The sequence below is a fragment of the Coptis chinensis genome, chromosome 5 (genome assembly GCF_015680905.1).
Source record: "Coptis chinensis isolate HL-2020 chromosome 5, ASM1568090v1, whole genome shotgun sequence".
Classification (NCBI taxonomy): Eukaryota; Viridiplantae; Streptophyta; class Magnoliopsida; order Ranunculales; family Ranunculaceae; genus Coptis; species Coptis chinensis.
The window spans coordinates 13,837,871-13,852,771 of record NC_141460.1 but is presented as its reverse complement, the minus strand read 5'-3'; the positions used below and the strand labels follow the sequence as shown (position 1 = coordinate 13,852,771).

Below are 14,901 nucleotides of genomic sequence, written 5' to 3'. Positions count from 1 at the left end.
TAGGTTGTTATTGCTTATGGTCATCATTACTTCTGACCTTGCACTTTCCTAGGTTAAGACTTGAGTAGGACCAGTTGGCTCATCAAGGAGTAACTTTTGTTTATCGTCCCCAATTTTTATGTGGGCCTAGTTTAGACATGTTGTAATATGTGTGATCATCTTCTTGATGGGCAGTTTCTAATTGGAAAAACAGGTGATCCCTTTGAAGAGAATTTAGACTTGTAAAATATTTCTCCCCTCCCGTGTGGCACCTCGGATTGGTCTCTACTTGAACTTTTTCACACGGGGGAAGCATCTTACAGTACCGTTTTTTAGCGCCTGACTCATGATATGTTTTATGGTGATGCTTGTTCCACGGTGGACCACAACCGGGCAGGAACCCTCAATTCTGCCTGGAACTCGTCCAAACCTGTTAAATTATTTTCGAAGATAACTTTGACATAAGAAGCTTGTCTTTGACCATACTCGCAAAGCACATGAAAAGCTTCAACCTTTTATGTTTCAAGTCCTGAACAGAATTACTCAATTAAGCTTGTGGTTTTATGGTGTTCTTATCAAGAAATCTAGAATCCTTAAAAAGGAAATGGATGGATTTGGATGTTTGTGAGCGTGTGTGAGTTCCATATTACGTGGAGGGTACTGATAAATAATAAAATTAAATTGTAATAACAATACTAATAATAATGATAATAACAAAAATAATGATATCAATAAAAGTAGCGTGAAGGGTATAGTTCAATTAAACTCATATAATGATTTTTAGTTTTTACTTCTTGCTGTTTGATGTACATATACTAGTGTTGGTATAACCCCTTAAGGATTGAAACTTGAGATTTTAATATTATTAGAGCAAGAATTCAAATACGAATGTTTAAAATTTTGAGATTGCTTTAAAATTTATAAAGGCTTTATCATTATGAAAGAAAACTGTGTCTACAAGTCTCTTACAGATATCCCAATTTGTAGGAGTGCTGTGATAGCCTATGGAGGTTTAGTCTTACTACGGGATAGGTAGTAGGCTTGGGTCCTAAATAAATAATGATTATCTACCACTTATTTCTGTTGAGGCCTTTTGAGAAAAAAGCTGCACGCATGGATAGACCAACCTTTAGGCCTGGTTCTTTGGATGGCTTACTGCGGACAATATCGGCGTGGTAGTATGTGGTAAGTTTGGTATCAGAGTAGAGGAGGGCGTGCTCCAATTGTGGTGACGGACCATGGGAGTTTGTTCCCACATCGGATTGGAAGCTGATAAATTCCTGGATATATATAAACTATCCACCACTTGTGTATATGCCTTTTGAGAAACCACCACACCCCTAAAACTTTGGGCTTGGGTGGCTAAGTGGGGATGATATCTACGTGATCATTACATGCCTCCGCTTTGTGATTCATTTAGCAATACTTTGCTTCTTTAGTAAGATATATATATATATATATTTTAATGTAGCCCTATTATATGTCTTTCACTTCTAAAACAAACTTATCCAAGCACTTGCTTTGTGATTTCTTTGACTTTGTCTATTGAATCACACTTTTCCCTTTGTTTTTCAGTTGTTAGAGATGCTTCTTTAGTATGAAATTTAAAACTTAGTCTGGCACTCATTTATGTGCGCCATGTGCTTCTTGTTATGGTGGAAATAATAGACTTTCATTGTTCTGGTCGTTCTGTTATGTTGCTCTGATGGTTTATTGTGGTTGGACATCCTTTTGCAGGTAATTTTTTATTGTCTTGTAGACCACAAATTACAGAGTACTCTGGAAACTTAGGAGAACCAATTTCAGCACAGTGGTCAGAAGATCTTAAAGGTGGAAAAGCAGTTTGTCTCTCTGGAATATTTGATAAATTGAGTTACAGATTCAGGCGAGCTTTAAGTGTTGAATCTGTGAAATATTCCTTCAGCACCGTACACTGCCCCCTAAATGTTGAAGGTGCACATTATACCGATTTACATTTTCTAGTTCAGAGCATTGGAAAAGATGTTCCTGTTGTACCATCAGATGATTTCAGAGGTTCACCTGAAACTCGGACAACACCAGTTGCATTGCAAGAGCAAAGAGAAATCTTTTTCCTTCCTACTGTTCAGGTCTCTAATCATTTGCAATCAGAGATACATGTGCTTCTGACTGAAACTCGTCCAGGTGATGGTAGTAACTGTTTTGGAACTGTACTTGTGAAATACTGTTTTGCTTATAACCTTGTTTTTTCTGCAGATCTATCCATTGCAGATGGCTGTTCTAACATTGGCAAGGAGGCAACTATTGCATGTGGATCAAGTGTTTTTTTGTATGCAAATCCTGCTATGATATACTTCACTGTTACATTAACTGAATTTCATTCAAGTTGCAAAGCTGTGAATAGTGGTGATTGGGTCAAGAAGTTGCAGAAGAAGGGAAGCGTTAACTATTTGGATATACATTTGGATTTTGGTGGTGGGAAGTACTTTGCCTCCTTAAGATTGTCACGCGGTGAAAGAGGCATTTTGGAGGTTGCTTTTTGTTTTTCATTCCATCTTTCTTACACACTTTTACACCTATGCAATAAGAAGTGCGCTTATTCGTTGGGACACATTTGCCAAACATCATTCTTTAGTAATTATGATTGGTGTCAAATGTTTGATGACTGATTGTTTAACAAATGCAGGCTGCAATATCTACATCATATATATTGCAGAATGACAGTGACCTTGCCCTCCTTTGCTATGCATCCGATCAGAAGCCTCCGTCTAGGTAATTGATTCATCAAGTTCAATCCATATTATGGATCTTCTGATTTCAACTTAGACGATTGCTTCTAAATTTCTGCAGGTTGGAAACTGATAAATTTGGCTCATGCCTTTCTCCCGATCTTGGTTTGCTCTTGCCACCAAAATCGAAAAGATCATGGTTTGGGAAGTAAGATTTTGTCATTTTGTAGTTATTTAAATTAATTAAGCCTGAAAGAAATTGCCCAAAAATCACTGTGTGTCTCTCTCTTCATTAACAAAATGAATTGTTATAATTACAGCAGGCGAAGAGAGAAAAACAAAAACAAACAACATAAAAAGGATCAAGACACATCAAGTTTCCACTTGACAATACCCCAAAAGAGAGTCCATCTAAGCACAAAACTACCAAAAGGAGTATCCCTCCACTCCTCCCAAATCAAAGCCTGGTGAGCCACCAAACCTTTGATCTAAGTGACTATCTGCTCCATAGTTAAGGCTTTATCCTCAAATTGTCTTCTATCCCTCTCCAGCCACACCCCACATAATCGCAAAGCGTAGTATGTTCCATAATTTGCACCCCTTTGAAAAATGTGCCCTCAAAACCCAATACGCTAAGAGATCTTTCACCGACCGGGGAGCAACCCAATTAACTCTAGATTGATGGACAAAGTAACACCATACTTTCCAAGAGTAATCACAGTGAGTGCGAAGGTGATTGACCGACTCCCTGTTGGACAAGCAAAGTAAACAACAATAAAACAACAATTGACAATTATATTTTTCCTCTTATGAAGATTGTCAATAGTCAGGATTTTGTTCAAGGTTGCATACCACATGAAAAGAGAGACTTGAGATGGAGCTTTAGATATCCAAATAAAATTAGAGCATTCCCAATGCAGGTGACTTTGAGGGGAAATAACAACTTGTCACCCTTATGAGCCAAAAACAATAGCCCAATGCAAGGGTGACTATGGAGGTAGCTCTTTACTAGGTAACAATGAGGGTAACACTTGCTACCGAGATTGTTATTGAGTTGTGAACTTCGGACGGAACATTTTATTCCGTCTCGTGTTTTTTCATTTTTTTTTTCGGACGGGATGTTTCATTCTGTCTGGCGCGTTTTTTATTATATTTTTCCGTTTTTTACATTCCGTCCGAAGTTTATAGTCACCTTTGCATTGCGCAACCCCTGGTTGTTTTTCACCAGCAAGGTAGCTATGAGGGGAAATAGTCTTATGTAGAGGTAACAAGTTGTTGCTTGCATTGGGAATGCTCTTAGAAGGAAAACTAGGAATGGGACAAGCACGCTGGGTGATGGGAAAGTGTGAACACATGGCAAAATAGAAATACCTGGAAGAGAAGCTTCCATTCTTGTCAATTGACCGAAGGCGATTATCTCTACCTAGTCTCACAAAAGGGATGGATTCCAACCTTGACAAAAGGGCAGCAGCACATGCAATATCCCTGTCTGCTATGGCTACATGAATTCCCAAATCCCAACCAAGTAACCCATTATTTGACCGCATGAAATCACAAATATTGCAAACTACAGTTTTCCACCTATTAAATCTAGAGAAACACATACTATTAACTATTCAAGAGGAGAAGTTAATAATGTAGAGGAACCAGAAACTAGAGTTTGTTATCATAATGCATTGTTGCTCCCTAACAAGAGTTACATCTATGTATATATAAACGACTGATAAATAGACCACTTAACTCCTAATCAAGCTTAACTACTTAGACTTAACCCTAATATAATGACATTTATTCTAATACTCTTATACTTTCCAACACCACCCAACACATAAGGTCTTCAAATTGGTGTTCTCTTACCCTAATATCATGTGATGCCCAACCCCAATATCACAATTTTATTTGACTTCTGCTACAAATCTTGACTTCTTCTCCTTACATATGGTCTAGAAAAGACCATGCAAAAACAATTTCAATTAAGCTTGTCAGTTAAGTTAGGTGCTGATGCTTTCTGAGAGTTGTTTGTCGTATTAGTCATGGCTTCTAAAGCTGACAAAGAAAACACACATAATTACATTAACACATACATATGATGAGACTAATATATGCAGGCCTCATTTTTTATGAGGTCGCCCATATATTGTATAAATTTCATGTAAAATGGAAATCGAGGGGACTTGTCTTAAGAGATTGATCGGACACGATTTTATACTCATGCAGACTTTTCAAATCTGTTAACGTTCTGAATCTACATTTATCATGCTCTGAAATTCTTAGAAATTTTGTCCTCAGATCGAATAGGATAAGCCTTAAATTATTGGAAGAGAAGGCCTCTGTAGCACTGCTAGATTTGGATGTCTTATCAGGCTTTACAGAGGTATGCTTGGAAAAGCATGTGGAAGATGGGGTGGCACACATATTAAAGTTTGGGGTTTCACTAAAGCCATGGCACTTTGAAATGTCTATTCCATCACAAATGGTGATAATAGTTCCAAGATATGTGATTTTGAATGAAACAGAACACACCATCTTTGTCCGTCAATGTTACTTGGAGGTAAGCTCGTTATCCTTTTTAATCATCTTTATCATCTACTTTTTACCCCGGCATACTTGACACTTATTCTCATTAACCTTTTCTAGGTGTCATTACATTTTATTTGTTCTGTTTGTTTTTGAAAAGGGTGATATAGATGACACTGTTGCTGTTGATGGTAAACGGAAAGAAGCTTTGCAAATGAAGACTGTGAGCAGTAGTAGAAGAGAAACTAGCCTTTTCGATTCTTTGTTCAGAAAACATAGAATTGCCAGTGAGGATTATTTGATATACGTGCAATTTCGTCTACACGATGTAAGATGGAGTTGGTCTGGGCCAATATGTGTTGCTTCACTTGGGCGCTTTTTCTTGAAATTTAGGAGGCAATCAGACTCTCTTGGGCATCAATCAAGTCCAACAAATGAGCCAGAAAGCAGATTAACAGAGTTTGCAGTAGTACATGTTGTAGAAGAGGGTTCTGCTCTGGTTATGCGCTTTGAGAGACCGACTAATTTGAGGCTACCTTATCGGATTGAAAATACATTGCCGAATGCATCTATCACATTCTATCAAAAGGTTGCATCAGTAAATCTTTGTTGCCTCATCTTCTTTTGGCGATTTTGATGCGTATGATTAGGGAAATAAACAAGACAATATTGACCATTATTTTCTTTTTAAATTTCTGGCAGGATTCAGTTGATCCAGAAGTGCTGCGATCTGGAAGTTCTGTTAGTTATGTCTGGGATGATTTGACCTTGCCGCATCAACTGGTTGTCCAAATTACTGGTAAATGCTGCTACGTTGACACTTTTTGGTTTCCAGGTTTTGATTGAACACTTCCTTAGAGGTCATTGGACTAGGAAATCTAAAAGTTAAAAGTAGTATTGACAACCCTTATAGAGGTGATACCATGTTGGTTAAAGAAAATTTGATTGTTATGGATTAATCACGTCCTTCGGTTAGACATGCTGTGTTATGTATTACTCTCAGAAGAAATATAATGAGCGACAACAGCCACATTCGTATTGTTGTCCGACCCCAGTAATATCGAGTTATTTTTTATTTATTTTTTGTGGTAATAGTAATAATGAGTTATTAATTCATTGTTCATTTGTGCTTGGTAAGTTGAAAATATTTTAGATTCTACCTTGGTTTACATCTAAATGGGATATTAGGATATAACTACTTATAATATAGAGTGAAAAAAGAAGAAGGAAAGGATAAGGAGTATGATCTTTGATGTACTACGACCTAGGTGAAAATAGTTTTATGGAGTAAATCTTGATATAATAATTACTGTCAAATTGCCAGTTTCTTCTTAAGCTTGAACTTGTGGAAAGGGCAAATTCTATGTATATGAGAGGAGGCTTGGGGTCGGGGATAGACCATAGGTGGGGCACACCTAGAAATTTGAGTGGAATAATCTCAACACCCCCCCCAAAGGGGAATGCTAGAAATAAACACAAGTATGCGCTTCAATATTTTTTTTGTGCAACTGCACTTGGAGAGCTCCAAACCCGGAACCTTTTTTAAGTTGAGCTCATTCTTAGTTTTTTTATCGGTAAAGTGGGTAAATATATATAATCATAATATCAATATAGTAAGATGACATACCCCTCGGAATGACAACAAGAGGAACTATGAAATAAAAGAAACACAAATGGTAATCCAATAAAACAACTAGTTAGGAGCTTCTATCATGCTTGGCCGAGCAAGGAATCCTATCTGAAAATAAAGTCTCCGAATTGTGTGTCTCTCCACTTCACCCAAAAGTTTGACCAAAGGAAATGAACCCTTTGATTGATATAATAACCTTTTCCATACGCTAGTGTTTTAAAAGGTGTTCGAGGCGAGGCATACCTAAAACTCTCATAAAGCGTTGGGTAATGGAAGCGTGAGCTTCAAGGTCCGAGGTGTTGAGGCTTACTGGAGGCCTTCACTATCGAGGCATATAAGCCTTTGTTGCGACATTATAATAATACTTGAAAGCATTTTTTAATTATAAAGCAAACATCAACACCTTAAGTTGTATCGATGTACCATTCTAAGCCCTCATTTAAGTCACGGGAGCTTCTACTTCTTTTAGTGGTGATGTTAATGAAGTCTTGGAGACTTTAGACTGATTCTACTTTTGGAAGTTTGATTGCAAGCTTTGGTGAATGAGTTCTGGGTTATGCCTCGCTCTATATTTCCTTTTCTTCTTCTTTTTTTGAACTGTAACACATCTGGAGTTTGGTTCATTAGATGTAAACCTCTAAAATGTTTAGTTAACACTTATTAATGAGTAATGACATGTCAATTTGTTTGTGAGAATGTGCATATAGTCATATAGATAGTTAGATAATAGATATCAAAGTATTGTCAATAAATATTTACGTCTAATTGTGTATCACATACTTTACATGATTTCATTGATATTCCTTGTTTAATCTTAATTTTGTAGGATGTAGAACTTTGTACTTGTGTACTTTAATTTTTTTGGAATTTAGAAAAGTAGTGCGCTCTTGAGGCCTACGCGTCGCGACTTTGCGTTTTAAAATATTGTCATACCTTACAACTGTCAATAGATCGGTTTGGGTCAGATAATGGAAAATCTGAACCCGAACCGATAAGAAAATTGGGAACCCGAAACCGAACTGAACCAATAAGATATATTACAAACCAAAAACCGAACCGACTCGAACCAAAAACTATAAAATCAATTAAATCCAAAATTAAATCGATTAATTTCAGCTACCCAGTTGATAAACATATACAAAATTAATCATAAATATTACTAAAATACCATTTAATCGGTTCAGTGGAGGGCAAACCCGAAACCAAGCCAATATCTTATCGGTTTGGTTCGGTTTCAGGTCGGTGGAGGGCAAACCAAATTACCAAAACCCAAACTGTTGACAGGTTATCGAAACCCGTTGACAGCCTTACTCACTGAACCATCAAAGCGTCTCCTATTCCTTTCTAGCCACAATGCCCCACATGACAACAAAGAATAAAATGCTATACAGTCGACACCCTTCAGGAGAGTGGATCCTTAGAACCCAAGTGACCAACAAATATTTCATTGACCGAGGAACCACCCAGTACACCCCAAATTGTCTCACAAAGTGACTCCAGATCTCCCATGAGAAGTGACAATGGATGCGAGTGTGACTAACTGACTCGCCATCAGCCGTACACAAAGGGCAAAAGTTGACAATTATTTTCTTTCTCATAATTAGGTTATCTATGTCAAGATGTTACTGTGAGTTACACACTATATGGAGAAAGAGACATGGCTAGGTAGTTTTAATGATTAACTAGGAAAATCAAGAATAATTTTACCTCGAGGATTAATAGGAAGATAAGAAACGAGGGAAGAATATAAGGACTTGGTTGAGAATCTACCATTTTTGCCTATAGCCCAAATTATCGTAATCTGTCATGCCAACATAAGTACCTAAATCCCAACCAAGATTACCATTATTTAACTGTCTAAATTCGCAAATAAGGTGATTTTTTTGAAAATTAAGATGGCCGTCTCTGCTGCCCATTTATCCTCTAAAATCTAATGCTATACCCATCTCTAAGACCATACCTGATCTCTCTCTCTCTAAGACCCCTTGAGACCTTTCCGAATACTCTTCCACACCCAACACCCGTATAGACCTGAACTTTGACCACTGTACTATCCTAGATTAGTCTCACCAAACCTAGATTTGACCACTCACCAAACATATCACGCTTCTCCCCAAACCTCCATAGTTATTTTCCCATTAAGGCCAAATTAAACTCTCGGATCATCATCTCCGCCCTTTTAACCAAATTATAACATGAGCTTTGATACCAATATCAAATCACCAATTTCTTCATAAGCTCAAACTTGTGGGGAGGGGAAATTCCATGAATGTGAGAGGAAGATTGGGATAGAACAAATGTGAAATGCACCTAGAAATTGGGGTGAATAATCTCAACAATTACTTAACAACAAATATTGTTAGTCTAAAACTGTAAAATCACAAGAACTTAAAGTTCCAAAAGAAAGCAACTGTTGCTTTCAATGGATGATGGAAAATCTTGTACCTCCATGACAAAAATACGTAAATTTTTTGATTGTTGATGCATTTTATTCTTGGAGAATAGCTTCATGAAAAAAAGAGATTTATAAATATATCCTATAGTGGGAGAGATAAGAAACTATAGTCCATGGGGAGGGAGAGAGATTATCTTCAAGTTTTGAGGAAATGATTTAGGACAGCAGTAATGATTTAGGACAGCTAGTGTATATAATGGTTATTCCACTTGTGCCCTAATGAAAATGGGTGGAAGGCACTGAGAGTGTCGTGGAAAAAATATTTTGTGAAAATTACGAGCTGTAGAAATTTGTTTTTGTGAAAAATCATTTCAAAGGAACTCCTTTGCCACGGGGAGGAAGAGAAATGTTTTTAGTGTCATGCAAACAAAGTTCCATGAAATGGTGAAAATAAAAAAATCATGAAAATCTTTTGCCATGAAATAAATAAATAAAAAAGCATAGGAATCTTTTGCAGGGGATAACTAGTATCCACAGAAAAATTTGCCACAAGAATGGGCGCCTTAAGTTTTAAGTTGGATGCTCGTCTTTAATATGGTATCAGGGCTATCATGTTTGGCCCAAATGGCCTATTGTTTACTCCACATAACTCAAGTATGTTCGTCCATGTGTTATGCTCAAGTAATAATGTGAGGGGGTGTGCTGAGATGTTTAGTCCTACTTGGAATATGTTAAGCCATGCATAAAAATATATAATCCTTGGGGCCTCTCCACTTATTACCAATTGGTTGTAAGTTGGATGGTCATCTTTAATAGGAATAAATGGAGAGCCACCTCCTCTACGAAACTCACAAAGGGGTGCCAAACCTAATATTTTGGCTGCATTTACTGCTGCCCATGATTTAAAGCCATATTAAGTTCGACTCTTTCTACCTAATGGGTTTCATAAGAATCACTTTCATTTTCTGTGCTCTAAACTCGTCCATCTAAGAGTGCAAATTTTGTAAAGGAGTGTCAAACCGTCCCTTTAGTTACTATATTACTGAGTGGTGTATTTACGTCACATGTATACCAGATGTTTGAGACAAGCCACACTTGTTGTATTACTTATTTGGACCTCAGTAGAGCAGAATAAATAATTCTATTCTTTTTCCAAATTCTTCAAGCATGTTCACATGTTTCTTGTAAATCTATTGACTTTGTATCATCAAGTTGGGTTCCTCCAAAGAATTTGTATTATTTACAGCACATTTAGATCAAATCCTAATGCTGTTATTTTTCTTTTATAGATTTGAATATCTCACGCGAGATTAACATCGACAAGGTACGTAAATGGAAGCCTTTCTTTAAAGTACGGCAACAGAGAGGACTTGCTTTAGATTTACCTTTGGATAAGAAGCCAAGGGACCAGAAAAAAAGTAAAGATGAGTCACATGGCCTAGAGATGCTAAAGGTGGGTTATGAAGTATATGCAGATGGTCCTACACGGGTTTTACGAATTTCTGAGTTTCCTGGTCGTGGCAAGGAAGATGCTATGTTTCATTTATGTGCAAAGATTCAGTTTAGAGTCTCACTCATTGCGATTCACTTATTGGAGAATATAAAGAAGGTCAGCTGACATTATTCATCAAATTTTAGTGTCATTTTAATTATACTTTCCTTTGTCACGTGTACTGAGTTGCCTATATTTGAGTAGTAACTAGAGTGTCGTTGCGACGGTGTCTGCCTGGCTATAAGTAATGTCTGCTTTTATTCTATCTTTGTCTACCAAATGACAATATCATGTTAAATATCCACCTGAACTTTAAGATAATTTATATCACTTGTGAATGCTATTACACGTTCTTCTCACCTCATAATGGTTTGAGGAAATGTAATCGGCTTTACAGTGTCTTTCTCTGTCTATCAAAATTTACTATACTGGTTTGATATTCAAGTTGATCCAGTGCCAGTTATGTATGTCCAAATGGTAGTCATCAGCGAAAAGTTCTGTATTAGGAGCACCTAATCATACACGAGTATGCAGACATTGATATCATAAGAAAAAACAATGCACAAAATTGCCAATTTGTGTGTATGAATAGCCAAATGAGTAACTATTAATCAGATAATTTAGACCCAAACTATTGTTTCATGGTTATAGAATTTCTAGAATTACTTTATATATTATTTTCAGATTTCTTAGCTCATTATTTTAGGCCTACTTTTATTTACAAATATTAAGTATTATATGTTTTCCAATTTTGTTTTTAAAATTATTATTTAAATTGTAAGCCTTTAATGCCTTACAAGGATATAAATTAATTTTTAGGCCTTCGCCCATAGGGAAAGAGTTAATAAAGTTGATTAATGTAAGACAAAGGTTTTATCCGATATTTTCGTATGAAGAAATGTGTTCTATGTTGAAGAACAAGGTTGAATCCCAGAATTGGCAGATTCTAGAAGTAGGTTCCAAAATCTTACCTTTTCTTCATCAAATTTGCTAAAAGAACTGTAGATTTTACCTGTCCTTTTGGAACCACACTTCTGCCTTCTCCATCACTTCATAGTCGAAGACATTGGACGCTGCCGCAACCAATATCTCAGTTAACAATCACTGCCCTTAGCGACGAATCTGAAAATCTAGTAAAAAGAGGGCACCTCCAGTCACGCATTGCCCCAGAATATGTCCATTCTAGTGCAGCCATTTGACGTCTACTACAGCGCTTTTAACCACCCACAAACAGCTTTTGCCACTAACTTCTTCGGGCCACTACTTGCACCACCAACTTAGCTGTTGAACCACCAAAAAAATATAATACGGAAAAGAAAAGGAGAAAGATATTGAAAAGTCTGAAATTGTGAAATCGAGTTTCTTTCAGTTTTATAGTCTACAGTTCTACACATATTACAGAATCTATCCAACTCATCTCCCCAAATCTGATATTCTGTATGCATTTGCCATGTTCATGTGTTTTTCCTTACGACTTTACTTTTCTATGTTTTATAGGCTACGACTACATTGCTCCATATAACATATATATTTTTTTATATCTGAAGGAGGAAGATGTGAGTGAGCCATCGAGTCATTCTCCTGTTGTAGTTGCAAGGTTCGGAAACATAATTCTGGATTCAATGTTTACGGACCAGAATAAATATAATGAGATCAAAGTTCAGGTAATAACTGCTCACTGCTTTTGTAAGGTCACTGAAAATTTACAAGTGCTTGCTTATAGTATGCTTTTGAGTTAGTCGGGAAAGAACTTGATCAGTCGATGATAATGAGATTGTGATTTAATTTGATACTGCAGTCAATAAATGTGGATGAAAAATGGGTTGGAGCTCCCTTTGCAGCATTGCTCCGAAGAAATGAATCAGATTACTCGGACACGAATGAGAACATACTGCAACTTGTATTCGTTCTACTTTCAACAGATTCTGGTGTCATAAAAGTTAAACACTCTTCCATTCTTTTGCAGGTAGTTTATGGTGTTTCTATCTGGGGATCTTGTGCTATCTTATAAACATTTACCTTTCTAAGATGTAACGATATCTGAAAAAGAAAGATTAATACACAGAAAATTTGTAAACTGAAATTTATGGGTATGTGTATATAGAATTTTAGAGTTCTTGGCACACCATTGACTTTACATATACCTCTTTATTTGCTAAAGCATCTCATTTTTTGCAGCCCATTCAGTTGAACCTTGATGAGGAGACACTAATAAGACTCGTTCCTTTTTGGAGAACATCCCTCAGTGACCCGTATGCTCGGAGCCAACAATTTTATTTTGAACACTTTGAGATTCATCCGATTAAGGTTGGTATTTGTTCATCCATTGTTTGATGTTTCTCCTGTTCTTAGTGATTTACTAAAATTTGTCCCCAATAACTTGGAATTTCATTTGTGATGTAGTGCATCTAAGTATTAGGTCTCGGCGTCTCTTTATTTTGTTTTAATTTTATGAGCGGCAATGTTCATCAATGAGTATGCATACATTGTTTTTATCACGGTCTACTCTTTTCTATTTTTTGGTCTGTTGAGTAGCAAAAAAATCAAGTCTGTACAAAGATGATTTTGTAATAGAAAAAACAGTTCTAAAGGAATTAACTAATGAAGTTGTCTCTTGATTGTTTGATTCTGGGTTAAAACCCTGTTTTAAAGTTTTGAGTTCTTCACTTCTCAGTTATTTCCGTTGTGTTTACCATCAATTTGCTTGTCAAAGGTTGTGGCAAGCTTTCTTCCAGGAAACTCAGAGTCAAGTTATAGCTCAGCCCAAGAGACTGTGAGATCTTTTTTGCACAGTGTAATAAAGGTATCAGTCAATGCCATGGTGATAATATTAAATGATTTTTAATTATAATACTGCTGAGCTAATATACCTTCGATAATCCTCCAAATTATTGTCGTATCACATTTTATTCTCTGTGTGTCTGTGTTCACGCGCGTGCTTGCGTGTCTACATTTTTGTAGATCCCTGCTGTAAAGAATAAGAAAGTAGAGCTCAATGGTATCCTGCTCACACATGCCCTAGTTACAGTGCGTGAGTTGTTTATTAAATCTGCACAACATTATTCCTGGTAAGCCTTGTTTATTTTTCATTTTTATTGTTCTTCACTTTGCTTTTGAGCTACAGTTGATTATAAAATAAATTTACTATTTAGGTATGCCATGAGAGCCGTTTACATTGCTAAAGGAAGCCCACTTCTTCCCCCAGCTTTTGCTTCTCTTTTTGATGACTCGGCTTCATCATCTCTTGATATCTTTTTTGACCCTTCCACTGGCTCAGTCAATCTACCAGGGATCACCTTAGGTATGTAGTCTTTATTCTTTTTATGCCGTTGGTAGTAAATTGACTCACTGAATCAGTGCCAGCAGCTCGGTTGGTCAAGGCCCTGATGGTGGTCTGAGGAGGTCTTGCGTTCATTTCCCACTTACACCAGTGCCGAGGGTGGGGGAAGGGGATTCATTTGTGTAACACCACCTAGTTGATGGTGTTGTAAGCAACAGATAAAAAAAAAGATGAGAAGATACATAATGAGCATTCCTAAAAGGGAAAAAAAAATGGTTTCATGCGGATTGCTAATAGTAGCTTTTTCTTTTCATTTGTTTGGAGGATGCCCTATTTCAGAGCACTTGCTCCATTTTTTATTTTTTTTTTCGTTTTCATCAATTGTGCGTGTGTATATCATCTAAGAATTCTACCATGTACAGAATGCAGTGATTTGTTGACGCACTTTATGATAAAACTTGAAAAGGAAGCTTCAGAAATTTATCTCATCTTTGGGGGATATTAGGGTTTGGTCGCGATTTGTATGGTCAACTGATGTCCCAATTTTTATGAGTAACAAGTGGCACACACACAAATGGAAAATACATGGTTAAGGGACCAAAACCTGATATCTCAATTATTTTCTTCCCACAGCCTGTTTCCTTACAAAACAGGGACCACAACCTAACTATCCCCATATTTAAACTATTGAACCAGGTTATTCCAGTAAATAAGTACCTTTTCTATCGAAAAAAAGAGTAAAGAAGCACTTATATCTGTACGGACTCTGAAAGTCACCCTAATAATAGTTGATACATTCTCTATTACCTGACAAGACAAACACTTGAATTTCATACATAACCTCGTCTGTTCAAGGGTTTTTTTTAGTAATTAAAATTGCTATTGGATGCCTGTCTTATA

General features: G+C 36.7%; 1 protein-coding gene across 4 annotated transcripts in view; it reads left to right on the top strand.

The window, feature by feature from the left end:
* LOC147496786 (vacuolar protein sorting-associated protein, putative (DUF1162)) overlaps positions 1-14,901 on the top strand; it is a 42,435-nt gene that overhangs the window by 23,644 nt on the left and 3,890 nt on the right. For 2 of the 4 annotated variants that reach the window (XM_086559665.1, XM_086559666.1), the window contains exons 16-29: positions 1,717-2,142; positions 2,215-2,489; positions 2,645-2,730; positions 2,809-2,895; positions 4,977-5,238; positions 5,365-5,793; positions 5,907-6,003; positions 10,519-10,838; positions 12,269-12,385; positions 12,520-12,687; positions 12,900-13,028; positions 13,435-13,524; positions 13,683-13,789; positions 13,874-14,022. In XM_086559665.1, coding sequence (XP_086415791.1) covers positions 1,717-2,142; positions 2,215-2,489; positions 2,645-2,730; positions 2,809-2,895; positions 4,977-5,238; positions 5,365-5,793; positions 5,907-6,003; positions 10,519-10,838; positions 12,269-12,385; positions 12,520-12,687; positions 12,900-13,028; positions 13,435-13,524; positions 13,683-13,789; positions 13,874-14,022 — 2,742 coding nt within the window. Of the gene's footprint in view, positions 1-1,716; positions 2,143-2,214; positions 2,490-2,644; positions 2,731-2,808; positions 2,896-4,976; positions 5,239-5,364; positions 5,794-5,906; positions 6,004-10,518; positions 10,839-12,268; positions 12,386-12,519; positions 12,812-12,899; positions 13,029-13,434; positions 13,525-13,682; positions 13,790-13,873; positions 14,023-14,901 lie in introns of all 4 variants that reach the window. The other 2 variants (XR_015194888.1, XR_015194887.1) reach the window with 2 other exon arrangements.